The 14,747-nt window shown below is 38.3% G+C and overlaps 2 protein-coding genes across 4 annotated transcripts in view; one reads left to right on the top strand and one right to left on the bottom strand.

Annotated features, from left to right (window-relative positions):
• LOC107226215 (unconventional myosin IC) overlaps positions 1–13,553 on the top strand; it is a 26,613-nt gene extending 13,060 nt beyond the window's left edge. Inside the window, exons 1-21 of one of the 3 annotated variants that reach the window (XM_015666951.2) lie at positions 2,006–2,128; positions 4,837–4,863; positions 6,970–7,180; positions 7,282–7,397; positions 7,952–8,022; positions 8,433–8,641; positions 8,777–8,959; positions 9,042–9,248; positions 9,328–9,587; positions 9,698–9,867; positions 9,971–10,125; positions 10,214–10,342; positions 10,453–10,606; positions 10,703–10,934; positions 11,025–11,255; positions 11,375–11,534; positions 11,614–11,859; positions 11,939–12,154; positions 12,247–12,347; positions 12,444–12,546; positions 12,625–13,553. In XM_015666951.2, the coding sequence (XP_015522437.2) occupies positions 4,859–4,863; positions 6,970–7,180; positions 7,282–7,397; positions 7,952–8,022; positions 8,433–8,641; positions 8,777–8,959; positions 9,042–9,248; positions 9,328–9,587; positions 9,698–9,867; positions 9,971–10,125; positions 10,214–10,342; positions 10,453–10,606; positions 10,703–10,934; positions 11,025–11,255; positions 11,375–11,534; positions 11,614–11,859; positions 11,939–12,154; positions 12,247–12,347; positions 12,444–12,546; positions 12,625–12,639 (3,174 nt within the window). In that variant the 5' untranslated portion in view covers positions 2,006–2,128; positions 4,837–4,858 and the 3' untranslated portion in view covers positions 12,640–13,553. Of the gene's footprint in view, positions 1–2,005; positions 2,129–2,273; positions 2,354–4,836; positions 4,864–6,969; positions 7,181–7,281; positions 7,398–7,951; positions 8,023–8,432; positions 8,642–8,776; positions 8,960–9,041; positions 9,249–9,327; positions 9,588–9,697; positions 9,868–9,970; positions 10,126–10,213; positions 10,343–10,452; positions 10,607–10,702; positions 10,935–11,024; positions 11,256–11,374; positions 11,535–11,613; positions 11,860–11,938; positions 12,155–12,246; positions 12,348–12,443; positions 12,547–12,624 lie in introns of those variants that run through there. The other 2 variants (XM_015666958.2, XM_015666974.2) reach the window with 2 other exon arrangements.
• Positions 13,234–14,747, bottom strand: LOC107226128. The gene is made up of 2 exons (XM_015666834.2): positions 14,464–14,747; positions 13,234–14,018 (listed from the first exon to the last, which is right to left on the bottom strand). Exons 1-2 carry the CDS (start codon positions 14,576–14,578, stop codon positions 13,843–13,845), a joined length of 291 nt encoding a protein of 96 aa, XP_015522320.1. The 5' UTR covers positions 14,579–14,747; the 3' UTR covers positions 13,234–13,842.

Genomic DNA, 14,747 nt, shown 5'->3' with positions numbered 1-14,747 from the left:
ACAGTTTCTTATCCTATATCTTACTATATACGTACAATAAACCATGGAAGCAGATTTACGTATATGTATATATGTATAATATGTATAATATGTATATGTGTAACGAAATTAATATCTCGTCGTTATCAACGTCGCAAGTGAATTCGTACAATTGTTGTACACATCATTTTCGATTTAATCCGACAGCGTCTGAAATGGACGTTATACGTAGATTAGTTTTATACGTATCGTACGTATACTGGAGTGTTTTACGCAATTGTTATTTTTCCTACGTATCCTTCGAAACGTTAGTTTTTAGCCTCAAACAAAGTCTCGCGAAACCGGAACTCGGTAGCAAAATTGTAAAAGGTGCCTTATCCGGTTTGAATTTTTCAAACACTCTGACCGAAATATCGCGAAAACTGTACAAGTCGGGAAGCTGTTATCGGTTTACAATAGAACTGACTTTTCGAAGGGTATAACGTAAGAAAAAAAAGAAAGGTTGAAAAACGTTTTTTTTTTTAAAACCACCCCTGCGTACACACATGTCAAGTCTGTATTGTGTATGATTAATTACCGTTTCGCGTATGGAATTCGTTTGAGTCATCCTTCGATATACACATTTGTATGCATACATCATTGATTAACTTATCGGAAATTATTACAAATTATCAGTGAGGCTGGCGATCGTTGAGTCGCGACCTTATTTGTATCGCACCAATCCAATATACATAATTTCATGGCGTTTGACAATTTTCTCCAATTTTTGTAAAACAACTCTAGACAAAATTCTCTGTATATCGTACAATTTGCGAAAAGCCATTTTCTCATTTTTGTCGATTAAAAAATTAAAAGAGATTTCAGAACACTGAATTTTACCTGTCAACATATTGTTGTTAACAAACCTAAGAGAAATCACGTTGATTATTCTACAATTTTCGGGTCAGAACAATCGTACAAATGCTTGCCTGATTGTTAGAAATAGTAGCTCATTTTTTACCGTCTATTCATCGTTTTTGAAATTGTAACCGTCGGACACAAATCGGATTTTTTTCTCCTTCTTTCTTTTTTTCAACCGACTAACGAGCTCGATAAAAAAAAAATCTGTCTCATCGTTAAGCGATTTGTTATGCAATGGTAGGAATTTCATTAATGGACAAAAATTCCTTATTCCTCATTAACAGTTATCTAACGAATTTATTACTACGTATAACCGTATTCGTATTCGAATCGAAAAAAAAAAATACTAAAAAAATTTCATAAAATCAGGTTTTCTCTTGAACTCGTATTTGTAGTTTCGTTTAGAATGAAACTCCCGTTTACCTCGAATAACTTCTTGATGATAAAAATCCTATGCAAAAGTGATTTCTTAATTCCAATTAATACGTATTAGAGCGAGACTCGAGAATGAATACAAAACAGGTAAGCAGAAAATGGAAGTCAGAAGCGTGTTCGAAGAAGTATTCAAAGAGAAGAAGAAAAGGTTTCACAGGCAAAAAGACCGAACACGAAACGTCAAGCACGCTTCGTAATGAAATTATTTGTTTAATTTTATAACAAATATTGTTTAGTTCATTGTATTAAAATGGTAGTTTTTTTTCATTGTCACGCTTTCTTTACGCAAACACCTTGTATCTTGCAAAAACACCGTACGTAACGGAAGGAAATGGAAATAATTTTTGGATTCAGCAAACTCGAAAGGCATAAACATTTACCACAAAACCATCCCATCCACCTGAAAGAGTAATATTTTTTAGCACACCCGCGGACAATTATTTTCTCGCGTGACTTATCCATGAACTTACTTCTCTCTCACTTTTAAAAACCGTAACGCGGCCATATTGTGTAATAAATCATCCGGGATTCGATAAAACCGTCGACGATCGACGACGTCTGCTACCGTGAAACGCGTACAAATAAAAAAGTATCGGACATTGCATTTATTTATCTTCTCGGCGTTTTGGCGGGGGTGAGAATATCGCGGCTTGTATGATGTACCAAGAACGACGACGACGACGGACGCTGGTCAGGGTGACGCGACGTCCACGACGATCGCTCTCGACGACGCCGACAGGTGTTAGTCTGATTTCGCGACTCCGGCGATTCGCTACTCGAGGCTGTTGCTGCTGCTGGTTAATTATTTATACCGGTAGATCTTGAAAATTTTACAATCTTGCTTCATTTTCTCTCTTTCTTTCTTTTTTTTTTCATATACGACAACTGTTCGCGTTTCGCCGCTATATTGAACTAGTAAGGCGGAGAATTAAGAATAACCAGATAATAAGGACGACAACAACAACAACAACAATAATAATAATAATAATAATAATAACAATAAAAAAGAAGACGTCGCTATAACGAGATTACTTCTAACGTTAATAATATATATAATAATAATAATATTTCGGAGTCTTTTGCCCTTTCCACGTCATTCTCATCCAGCTGGTGTTGCTAATTTTATTATTGTAAAGTGTGAACAGAATTTGTAACAGCTGTTTTATCGAGTTTTATTGATTAATCAGTTTTCGTCTGTTTTTTAAATTCTTTGTCAACGCATTGTAATACAATATTGTTTTAAGTATGAGAGGTTAATCGGTAAATGAAGACAAGAAATTTGCGGAGAGTTAGAAACGATGAATCGAGAGGCGCGCAGTGTTTATTGAAATCGCCGAGTTTCAGTAAATTCGTTTTCCGGTTATTTGTTTGTTTATCTACTTATTTATTTTATTTTATTTTTTTTGTATAACACGAAATCGTTAAAAATTAGGTCAGAAGAATGTGTAGTGGGTATAACAATCGATGAAGTCACGGACCGAAACCGTGTGTTTGTTATCAGTTGACTTATATCAGAGTGACACGTTGCTGACAATTATTATGTATTATCGGTGATCATCGAAGGCGATTTGACGCCCAGTTAGCAATCGGCTAGGTTCTAGAAATTTCCACGGTCCGGAATTACGTAACTCGAATATCACAATCAGATGCAATGATCCCAATCACCGATCGAGATCTCTGTTAAATATAATACAGGATGGATATAGACGGTGCGTCGCAATTTTTTTCGCGCGAAAACAAAAAAAAAAAAAAGGAAAAAAAACGTTTTAGAAACTACCGACGTTCGCGGAGAATTTGCATGAATATTTTCGGTATCGTTGGTTGTGGAGAATGTGGAGAAAATTAAAAATCGCCATTTTAAACTATGCATTATATAAACAAATCACGGATTTTATATCAGGATTTAACGAAACCAACAGGGAAGAGAGTGAAAATAAAATGTTGGCTTTTTTTTTCGCCCCTCGGATGACACTGTCAGGTGTATAAAAGTAACCGTTAAATAAGGCTGTATAATTGCAGCGTTGAGGAAACGTCGGGAAAGCGATAATTTTTAATCTATCGACGACTCCTCGAGTCGTGCGTGAAACTTGTAGATATTATGCATGTCTGTATATAGTTACGCAATTCTCGGTGATGTAAACTAGTCGTGAGAAGATATTTAATTTCCCTTTCGTTTTAACCGGTCTGTAAATTATTAATTCAAAAAAATTTTTTTTTTCAATTCAATCTATGGTTTTTTTCCTCGCATAAAAGACGATGAATATTTTCTTAATACTCTATATCGATCAATGATCGGACGTAATGCAATTTTTCGCGTTCCAATTGGAACGATGATTTTAATCGATATTGTTTCTCGTTCACGTTTATTAGGCGTGAAAATATTTTTGGGGACGATGTTTTAACAATTAATGACGGAATTTGGCTCGATGATGATAATATACTTGTACGCATTGATAAACGATAAATGTCCGAATGATTATATCATCACTGTCCGCATTACAAAACTCCCGAGTTTCAACAACTTAATTGGAGTGATTGAAAACGATCAGTTATCGTTATCGTTTTATTACACTGGTAACTTTAACAGCCACGCCTAGAAACGAATTTCACATTTGCCCCCGACGTACCGACTACCGACGATTTTTCACACTTAGGAATGTTCATCGTTGCTTAAACGATCGATGATCTAAACACCGTTGACACATGATTAGGCCCGTCGACAATTAGATTATTTTTTGCATAAGACGAGATTAGACGCGAGAAACGTTGCCGCGAGATTAAGGAAACCAAAAGATAACGAACTTTGATAAACAGGAAAAAAATAAATTCATTCTCGATGTAATATTAGGAGAATATTACAAAAAAAAAACGGCATCAATGATACAATTGTAGATAGAAAACCGAATTGCCTGTCAGAAAAAATTCGATAGTTTAGTCATTTCATGCGATAATGTGTGACGGGTATATCAATATATCGATAAATTAAAACATTCTTTGGAAAACAAAATTCTTTCGCAAAAATGATTCAACAATAAGAAATAAAAATAAAAATAAAAAAAAAAAAAAAAAAACCAGTCCTCACGTGATACCCGAATTTTCGATGTTCGAAGATTAGGAAAAATTCAATTACAGTCGATAATCTCTGGGCAATAAAAATACAATCGAACTACCGAATGTTGTAAATGTTTCGCAGTTAAAACGGAACGTGTCAATATCAATTTTTATACACACCATCTTATCACTCCGCGTTGCTATTGGCATCCAACGTCACGTATATATATACATGTATATATATATATATATATAAGGTATACGTAGAGGTAATCTCTCCAAGTTATGTACGTAAGTTACATACGAACTAAGTACACATACATACATACACACGTATATATATATATGTATATACGGTAGCGTCAAAGCGTATGTAAAAGCGACAACCGGCAGGTGTGTCGAACCGGCGGAAGACTCCGTATGAAAAAATAAAATGATGTGATAAAAATAATAAACATTTTTCATCCGCAGTCGAAACGAGGATAACGTCGAAATGAGGTGAGCGTTCCATATATATATGTATAGAAATATTTTGTGCTTTGTCAAACGATTATGTTAAATTATTAATTTACTCTGAGGAATATAACTCGTTGATTCGTATAATAGGTGTTACAGACGCTTCGCTGTTGTAGCACAGTTTTGTTTGTTTCTTTTTTTTTTTCTCTCAAACTACGCAATATCGACTAGATTAATTGACAGTGTTATTTTTGGAGTAGAGCACCTGTATCGTTGTATTATTGAATGAAATTATAGTCATCCACATATATACTCCGACAAAATGAAAGAAAATGAAAATTCCTTCCGCATGGATGGTAATATTAATTAATATCTAATTGAAAAACTGTAGAGCAAGATTGAAAAATTTCTTCTATTGATTTGCGTAGGTACACGTTTGGAAAAATAAAAATATATCGAAGGTAGCGATTAGGTGTATATGTATATATATCGTATATATCGTATATACCGGCAACTAACGTTCCGTATCTAATCTGTAGTAGAGTTTATCAGGCGAGTTTGCAAGGTCGTTAAACGCTGACTCTACCGCAATGTCCGACAATTTGTGATGATGGTATACTTTTTGAAAGGCCAAGAAATAACTGGCCCCCGATCGGTTCATATTATACTTTTAATAATCAAGTAGGTACGGAGCGTAGTCTTGTTATTTCGCATTGAATGTCCGATTACACTTCTTTCCGGGAAAAATATTTTTACAACGTTGTTATTCGTCGTTCGCGTACACATACATATATACATACATACATATATACGTAATGTAAAAATAAGAAGCATTGCAAATTTTCAATTTTTCTATCCACGAGTATCGACGCTGCTTTTAATAATGTAATTTCAAACACATTTCACTCGCCATACTTTGCTCAATCAATGTTCGGTTTTAAGCTGCAGAAATCCAGCGATTTCTAGGCGCAAACGAGTCGAGATAAGCAGCGATATGCAGCGGTAATCGGTCAGAATTTGAAAATATGATATCGCGATTCTCTCTGGGTTACCTTGGTGCGATAAATACGATGTAAATGATGCAAATTATGCAATTGCGATCTGAAAAAAATCCAAACAACCATACTCGCAATCGGAACGTGGTTCTCTTACACGTTGACAATGTTACGCCTGCCACAAGGATCCAATTGCAAGTGATCCGAATTCGGCCGGAACCCGATCGTTCCACTTTGGTTTCAATTCGTTACGATAGAATCGAAACCGGACGATTGTTAGCAGGCTACGTATGAAATGAAATGAAAAATTCTTTGCTCGTTCAAGATCTTGAACGGAATTGACAGGCCGATTGCAATTCTGTTAGAATATTTCAAACAGCAATGCCTACGAATGCAACAACAAGGATGATTCTCTGGAGACACTTTATCAAGACTATTTTATGATCCCATATCTTGTTTTGCACGGTATAATATAAAATATAAAATAAACCACTGAGGTGGTTTTTCTTTCTTTGTGGCCTGATAAAGAATACAAAGAAGAAACACTTCGCTTCCTTCTACAAGAGACCAGAAACATCCGCAAAGAGCGATAAATATCCGGCACTAAGTTTTTTTTTACAGGCTGGCCACAAATATTTGGGGAAGAAAATTTCATGACCTAAAATCCCGTTTTCCATTAAATTTTCCAAATTATTGTAAGTTACTCAAACCTAAGTCGTTGAACTTATTAATTCTATATTCGATTCAAATTCAATTCAAATTTGAGAAAAATATTATGTACAGAAAAGTTAGTTTAAGCCAATTTGTTTTCTCAACGTAAAAAACCTAATCTAGTTACGTCAAAAAAATCGTTTTTAATTCCCATGATGGAAAATTGATATTTTCAGTTCCGTCTATCACCAAATTATGAATCCCTCGACAATTCCAGAATTTCCAATTGTGTGGCCACCCTGTTTTTAGTACACCGCATTTATAACAAAGAAAGTATGACGATGAACGTTCAAAGTTTATACTTTTATTTTTTTTTCCCGAAGTAGGTAGATGTAGATCGTTTTTAGTCAGACGATTAATACTTGTTTCGAAATTTAAGTAATCCTCGAAACACCGAAAACTTAGTCACGTCGTTTATATTGTGTGCGTGCATTTCTTTCAGCGAAAACAATAGCGGAGAGGAAGTCGGCGGAGTTTCGGCCCCGCCACCGATATCTAGGTCGATATCTCAAAGACCTGTAAGGACGATGGAGAGAGGACTTCACGAGCGGGACCGAGTCGGTGTCCAGGACTTTGTCCTGTTGGAGGACTTCCAAAGCGAGACAGCGTTCGTCGACAATCTGCGAAAACGGTTCAAAGAGAACCTGATTTACGTGAGTTTACTCTCTTCGTTATCGCTTGCGATAAAATAATTCATTGGTAAAATCATCGGGACGACGAGATCTAATTTGGAAATTTCGCGGGTATTTTACAGACCTACATCGGCCAGGTCCTCGTCTCGGTGAATCCGTACAAGGATTTGCCGATTTACACCCCGGAGACTATCCAGGATTATCAAAAAATCCATTTCTTCGAAGCGCCACCGCACATGTAAGAAGCGCATAAACAAAACCGCAATATCGTGTGACCGTTCCCACAATTCCCGGTGCTCGCATATACGACGATAATTTGACGTGCGAATTGGCTTGTAACGTAATTTGATAACCAGGAAATACCTGCTGCTCTTGCTATCTTCCTGGCTCTCCACAGTCACGCGATAATGGGTACATCGCATGCATGCACGTTGCTGCACATGCACCGGTAACCGAGGAACGGCGTTTCTTTGAGTGAAAGTCGAACCATGTTTAAGTTGGTGACGTTAACGTAACAACGGATCGTGGAATGAATCATTGTACGATTTCAGAAGGACTTTCAAGAAGTTGGTTTTTCAAAATGTTAACGTGTTCTATCTTTGTTGTGATCGATTAGCTGGATTTCAGACGTTTCCAAGCTTGCGAAGAGTAACGATTTTTCCCGAACATCCATCGTAGGTTCAGTAACGTTACCAACTTCGTCCTCGTTACAAAGTCGAGCCAATCACGCGACGTATTACGAAAGACCGGGATACGGTGTCATTTGAAACACCTGTCTTTTCATATTTCCAGATTCGCCCTAGCGGATACAGCTTACCAATCACTGACCGAGGAAAACCGAGAGCAATGTATCCTCATCTCAGGTTGGATAACATAACGTCATGGATTAGATTTCAATCGCTGGAATCACACGTCGCGGTAGATTAACCGTAATCGGTCACTCTGGGCGAATTTCACCCCAAACATTTTTCAAAGTCCTCGTAGAGTCCCTTGGTCGTAGCAATGGCAACCTCTTGGTGCCATTCTTCGTGCAAAATGAAGACCTTGTTTCGACATTTGTGGCACTTTGCCGGTGTTTTGCAATATTTAAACAATCAATTTTGGTTAGGAAAACCGGGAGAGCTTGTTTGCGATCCTTAAACGATACCTAGATATTTTTTGAAAAATTTTTATAACCCACTTCCGAAGCAAAATATTACGTCTGGGGTGAATTTTACCTCGTGTGACCGATTAGGGTTTAAACGACAGCGCTAAACGTTGTGAAAAATTTCAGGAGAATCCGGCTCCGGAAAAACCGAGGCGTCGAAAAAAATCCTGCAATTTATCGCCGCCGCAACCGGACACAAACAACAAGTCGAGGGAGTAAAGGACAAGCTTCTCGGCAGCAATCCCGTCCTCGAAGCATTCGGCAATGCGAAAACAAACCGCAACGACAATTCGTCCAGGTTCGGAAAGTACATGGACATCCAGTTCAACTACCAGGTTCGTCGCTGTTCCCAACGATATGTTCCTTTTTTTGTTTTTACACACCGTCAGTTACTGGTCAACGACCATGTCCCAATGTTCCCAACGATCGCACTGTTTCCGATATTCACGTTCGCTCTTTTTCATCACCAGGGTGACCCGATCGGTGGTAACATACTGAATTACCTCCTCGAAAAGTCGAGAGTGGTCCATCAGTCGAGCGGAGAGCGAAATTTTCACATATTTTATCAGCTACTCGCCGGAGCCGATGAGGATACGCTCCAGAAACTGTTCCTTAAGCGCAACTTCGACACCTATTACTACCTCAGCAGCGGCGTAAGTGCGGTTTTCCGTTTTTCTGACGTCACTGTCATTGTTACCGTCATTTTCACCGACCAGTTGCTCCTCACCGTTTCAGGCAAAAGGACACGTCGAATCCATCAATGATTCCGCCCAGTTCCGAGAGGTGACGAACGCGATGAATACCATAGAACTTGACCAGGTCGAACAGGACTCCATATTTCAAATCGTGGCCTCCGTTCTCCACATGGGAAACGTTGGTTTCACCGAGACCGAGGGCGTCGCTGAAATATTGAAACCAGCCTCGGTCGAAGCTGTATCTTCGGTAACGTCATCGAATGTTCACACTCTCCCGATCGGACGCTTTGAATGTCTCTCGATAATAACGACCCTTTGCTCTTCAGTTGCTGGGCTGCGATGCCGTCCAACTTGCGAAGGCTTTCACCAGTCGCACTATCGAAGCTCGAGGCGACGTCGTCTGTTCACCTCTCAACAGAGAATTGGCAATCTACGCCCGCGATGCTCTGGCCAAGGCCGTCTATGATCGATTGTTCACCTGGCTGGTCAAGAGGCTGAACAAATCCCTCCATTCGCAGGACAGTCGGCGCAACGTTGTTATGGGAATCCTGGATATATACGGATTCGAAATTTTCCAGAAAAACAGGTGAGTCTTTGAGAAATCGGTCCATTTTTACCTTGCACGTGCAAATCATCAAGTTTATTTAACGTTTCCGTGAGACTGATTAACGAACATTTTTTACCGCATTTCTGTAGCTTCGAGCAATTCTGCATAAACTTCTGCAATGAAAAATTGCAGCAACTTTTCATTCGTCTGACACTGAAATCGGAACAAGAGGAGTACCTTAAGGAGGGTATTGAGTGGGAGCCCGTTAAGTACTTCAACAACAAAGTAATCTGTGATTTGATAGAAGAGAAGCACAAGGGTGGGTATTCTTAGCGAGTAGTTACGGATCGGAGGTCCGTCGATTGGTTGTGCAGTCAAAATTTCACAAGTAATATTCAATTTTTCTTTGCGAATGCGCGCAGGTATCATTGCCCTGCTCGACGAGGAATGTCTCCGACCTGGCGAACCGACGGATTTGAGCTTCCTTGAAAAATTACACACTCATCTGTCCAACCACGAGCACTACATAAGTCACATGAAATCCGACATACAAACGCAAAAAATAATGGGACGCGACGTGAGTGATTTTGTGCAATACTCTGTGCCAAAGTATCGAGTGGATCGAAAGTTGGTACAATGCCTGTAACGCCTTGTTCGATTTATAGGAATTCAGATTGGTCCATTACGCTGGAGAAGTAACGTACAACGTAAATACCTTCCTTGAAAAGAATAACGACCTGCTGTTCAGGGATCTTCGCGAAGTTATGTCTCACACTACCAATCCAATAACCAAGGTATTGTTCGAAGGTTCACCTAAACCTCTTCGTAATCCGATACTCGACTGGTTTAATGGAACCCGGTTGAAACATACGACTTGTTGAACCGTACAATCTTTATGTCCCAGGTTATATTTGACGTGGAAGATTTGTCGAGTAAGAAACGTCCGGAAACTGCGATAACCCAATTTAGAAACAGTTTGAATAATCTGATGGAAATACTTCTGGGGAAAGAGCCCTCCTACATCCGTTGCATCAAACCAAATGACTTCAAGTTGGCTGGTGAGTCTGACAGTGACATATTTAGTTAAGATTTTCGGTTCTCTTCTTCTAGCGTCGAAAAGTACTGACCAAGGCTTTCGTGAATGTCTCTTTCAGGTCAATTCAACGAGAAGATAGTACTACACCAGGTCAAGTATCTCGGCTTGATGGAGAACCTGAGAGTTAGGAGAGCCGGATTCGCCTACAGAAGACCATACGAACAATTTTTGCAACGTTACAAGGCACTCTGCCCTGAAACCTGGCCCAGGTATCACGGTGCAGCAAAAGACGGGGTACAAACTCTAGTCTGCCATCTTGGGTACGAGAATGACGAATACAGGATGGGCAAGTGAGTAAAAAGTTGAAAGTCAGGAATACCGAGTGATTACAAGGATACATAACGGGCGTGAACAATCGTTTGGATTTTTTTTCTTTTTAGCACGAAGCTGTTCATCAGATCACCCAAGACTCTGTTTGAAACCGAAGATGCTTTCCAAGAGAAGAAACACGATATTGCTGCCATCATTCAAAGCAGATGGAAGGGTAGAAAGCAAAGGAGGATATACCTCGAAATGCGAGATGCCTCTATCGTTTTGGAGAAATACGTTCGAAGGTGGCTCGCGAAAAGGGAAGCGGAACAGAGGCGAAAGGCTGTCATCACTATTCGAAGGTCCGTTTCCCTTAAAAAAAAAACGAAAGGATACAAACGATAGAGTTACATTATTATCTACAGCTGATAAGTGCTGTGAGAAACCATGTTTCAAACTCCAATCTTAATATTTTCATTAGGTTCATCAAAGGTTTCATTACTCGAAATGGACCGCCAAATGAAGAAAATATGGCATTCATTGAACTGGGAAAAGCACAATGGCTCCGAAGACTCGCTGCTAATCTTCCGGAAAGTCTTTTGGATACTTCTTGGCCTGCATGCCCGCTCGCTTGTCAGGAGGTAAATATTCTGAATAATATAACGACTGCGATTCAATTTTTTGGAGCATAACGTAATTTCAATATATGTTGAAACTTAGGCTTCAGATTTACTGCATCCAATGCACAGAAGGTGGAAGGCTCGAAATTACAGATTGGCCTTATCGCCAGAAGACAAGGCGCACTTTGAGCTCAAGATTCTTGCGGAAACCTTGTTCAAGGACAAGAAGAAGTCGTACGCAAAGAGCGTTGGACCACGATTCCAGGAGGATCGACTCGGCGAAGAGTTCAATGCTCTGAGACAAACATTTACGACCAACATTCTTCCCAGCGATGAAACTATAAAGGTGATATTTCAGCTGGTTAGGTCGATACCTCTTGTAATTTGTAAATTTTTATGCTCAAATTTATTTTCAATTTCTGCAGTATGCAACTCCGGTGGTGAAATACGACCGTCACGGATACAAGCCTCGCGACAGAGTCCTCATACTTACTCACAAAGCAGTTTACATTCTGGATACGATAAAGACCTTCAAATTGAAACATCGACTACCCTATCAATCGATCAGCGGTTTGGTCGTCACCGGAGAATCTGATAGTTTACTGATTGTCAGAATACCGCCAGAACTGAAAAAGGACAAGGTATATAGAGATTATAACGAGCACGGTCTATTTACGAACACTTATACGATAGCCTTAGAAACAAAATTACACAAACCGATGTACAATTTTAGGGTGATTTGATCCTGGAATTGCCCCACATAATCGAAGCCCTGACTAAAGCGATCGACATAACAAAGAATCCTAAAATCCTTAGCATCGTCAACGAGGAATTGTAAGTATATTTTTTCAGCGAAAATTGAATGAAGGATCCTGCAACAATTTCTGGCAACCAGTAACGGTTACTTAAATATCGAATATACTGTTTCAGACTTTCCCACAAACTAGTCAGTGGCAAGGAAGGTACAATAGAATTCAGAACAGGAAATACTCCGGCGATAAGCAAGAACAGAGAAAGTGGACATCTCCTAGTTGTGAGTGCCGTTTGAATATTGGCATTGAGTTTAACTCGTAGCTTGTCATTTCATTTTTATTAATCTTTTTTTCTCCAGGTCGCATCACCATAAGAGCACAAGCAAAAAAACGATGAGAAACCACGAACATGGGCCGATGATTATCATATGTACTTACAATTAGAAGAAAGATGATACAGATGCTTACGAGCAGTAAAACCAAAAGCCTGCAGCTAGAGCGCATCAGCTAATGTGATTTTTTATTAAAACGAAAACCAGAGTATTACGTATGAACTATAGAGAGCATATAATATATATATTGTTAAGAGACGCGCTTGGCGCGGAATCATAATAGGCGCGGGAAAAACTTGTATGATAGTCATGTAAAAACATTTGAACGATACTTGATATAGTTTTTATAAATTCAGATTCTAGAGTTGATAACAGAAAAAAATAAAATTAAAGATACATACATATATACAAAAGTATATATATATGATTTCAACAGCATAATCAAAATTTCATACGCATACCAAAATGTAGGAACAATTTTCGATAAGTTCACGCTACTGTTATCGAACTGAGGAATGAAATAATAATTTTACGTGAAAATTGTTGAATTCATTCCGATTGTATTTACCGTCATTGCATTTAATATATTTTTTTTTTTTTTGTTTTCTTGTGTAGCACGATTTTTTTCGTTTTTCATTTTCTGTGTGTTCCTCTGTAGCGTTTCAGCTTACACACGATTGCCATATTCTTTAATATTATTTAAACTACAGTGCCATCGACTGTATCCAGTGCTACATTTTATTATTGTAACACCACTTTAATATTATTCTTATTACTAGTATTACGATTACTGTTAATATTGGAAAGAAAGAATTGACTGCGAAATATCAAAAAATGCATATATATGTATGTTATGAAATATCAACTATTTATATACAGGTTCTTTATCTTTCTTTTTACAACAGACATCGACAAATTGAAATGAAAAAAAAAAAGAAATGTACGTTGCGTAGAACGTGACGTGCAAAAAGCAACTGCCAGTAAATATGAAAATTATATTATACAACTACATATTAATATAATAATATAACAATAATTATACCGTGGGACATGTTATGAATAAAGAGTTATTACTTCAACAAGTAAGAAATCGATACTTTTAAAAACAAGTCTCAATGCAGCTACAGCGGAGATTTTTTCATTGAATTGAATGACACGATTTTACGACCTCTCAATGAAATTGCGTACACCATTTTTATTTCAAGTAAATTGTCCATGATTAAAGAGAGAATGAATTATTTACTGTTATTTTTTCTGTCCGCTTGACGACGAAGCCGGTTCTTTCTTTGTCAGAGATTGTTTACCTCCAAGTGCTCTTTGCCTCAACTCTTGTTCCATCGCTTTGTTCACCGTTTTCGATATGATTTTCTTCAGTTTATTCTGTTCCTCAAATTTGGCTTTCTTTGGACGTACCGGCGCATCTTAATTTGTAAACAAATATCATCGATTAGGTTGTACATGGCTGAGGTAAAATTGATAGTGATTGTTATACGTAGCGAGGAGTTATTCACTCTAGAGTATATTAGCTTCCTCCTACCTTATTTGACAACCTACTGTGCCTTGTCTATCCAAAGACTCGTTGGTACTCACCGGTACTCGTGGGTACTCCCCGATATTCACCGACAAATCTTTGGATAAATAGGCAGTAAGAAGCGAGTACACCCAAGAGTGTTCTACAATAGCCCCTCGATCGATAGGCAAGACAATTGTCTCTTTTGGGATTTAGAAAACTTAACGCATGAGGATTCGGATAATTGTCATCGATAAATGGTACCGAGCACTTCAATAATTACTAATTACATTCAAGTCAAGCGCGTTTGTACATAAATACGTAAAACGTTTACAGATTCGTCGTTATAGCCTTACTTCCTCTACGCTGTATCGGTCGACCTTTGTTATTGTTATTATTCTTGTTACCGCCGCCCTTTGGCTTAGCGGAAGCTGGCAGTTTTGCTTTAACCTTCAACTTTCCTTGAGCCATTTTATTCGGTTAAAGATTTGTTGTTGATCAGTCTCTAATGTCAAACTGTGTTTCAAACACGAGGACTCGACAGATTTTGAGGTTAACCTCAATCTCTCGGTCACGGAGATAGAAAAAATAGGGGATACCCGGTCCGTGATTATGTTACCTTCGTTCGCGGAAGATCCAA

Source organism: Neodiprion lecontei, chromosome 5 (assembly GCF_021901455.1).
Source record: "Neodiprion lecontei isolate iyNeoLeco1 chromosome 5, iyNeoLeco1.1, whole genome shotgun sequence".
Classification (NCBI taxonomy): domain Eukaryota; kingdom Metazoa; phylum Arthropoda; class Insecta; order Hymenoptera; family Diprionidae; genus Neodiprion; species Neodiprion lecontei.
The sequence above is the reverse complement of the archived record's forward strand: the minus strand, read 5'-3'. Positions and strand labels throughout refer to the sequence as shown.

Coding starts and splice junctions, on each gene's coding strand:
- LOC107226128 (XM_015666834.2), bottom strand. CDS start 14,578: ATGGCTCAAGGAAAGTTGAAGGTTAAAGCAAAACTGCCAGCTTCCGCT. Junction 14,019..14,463: donor ACCGATACAGCGTAGAGGAA/GTAAGGCTATAA, acceptor TTACAAATTAAG/ATGCGCCGGTACGTCCAAAG.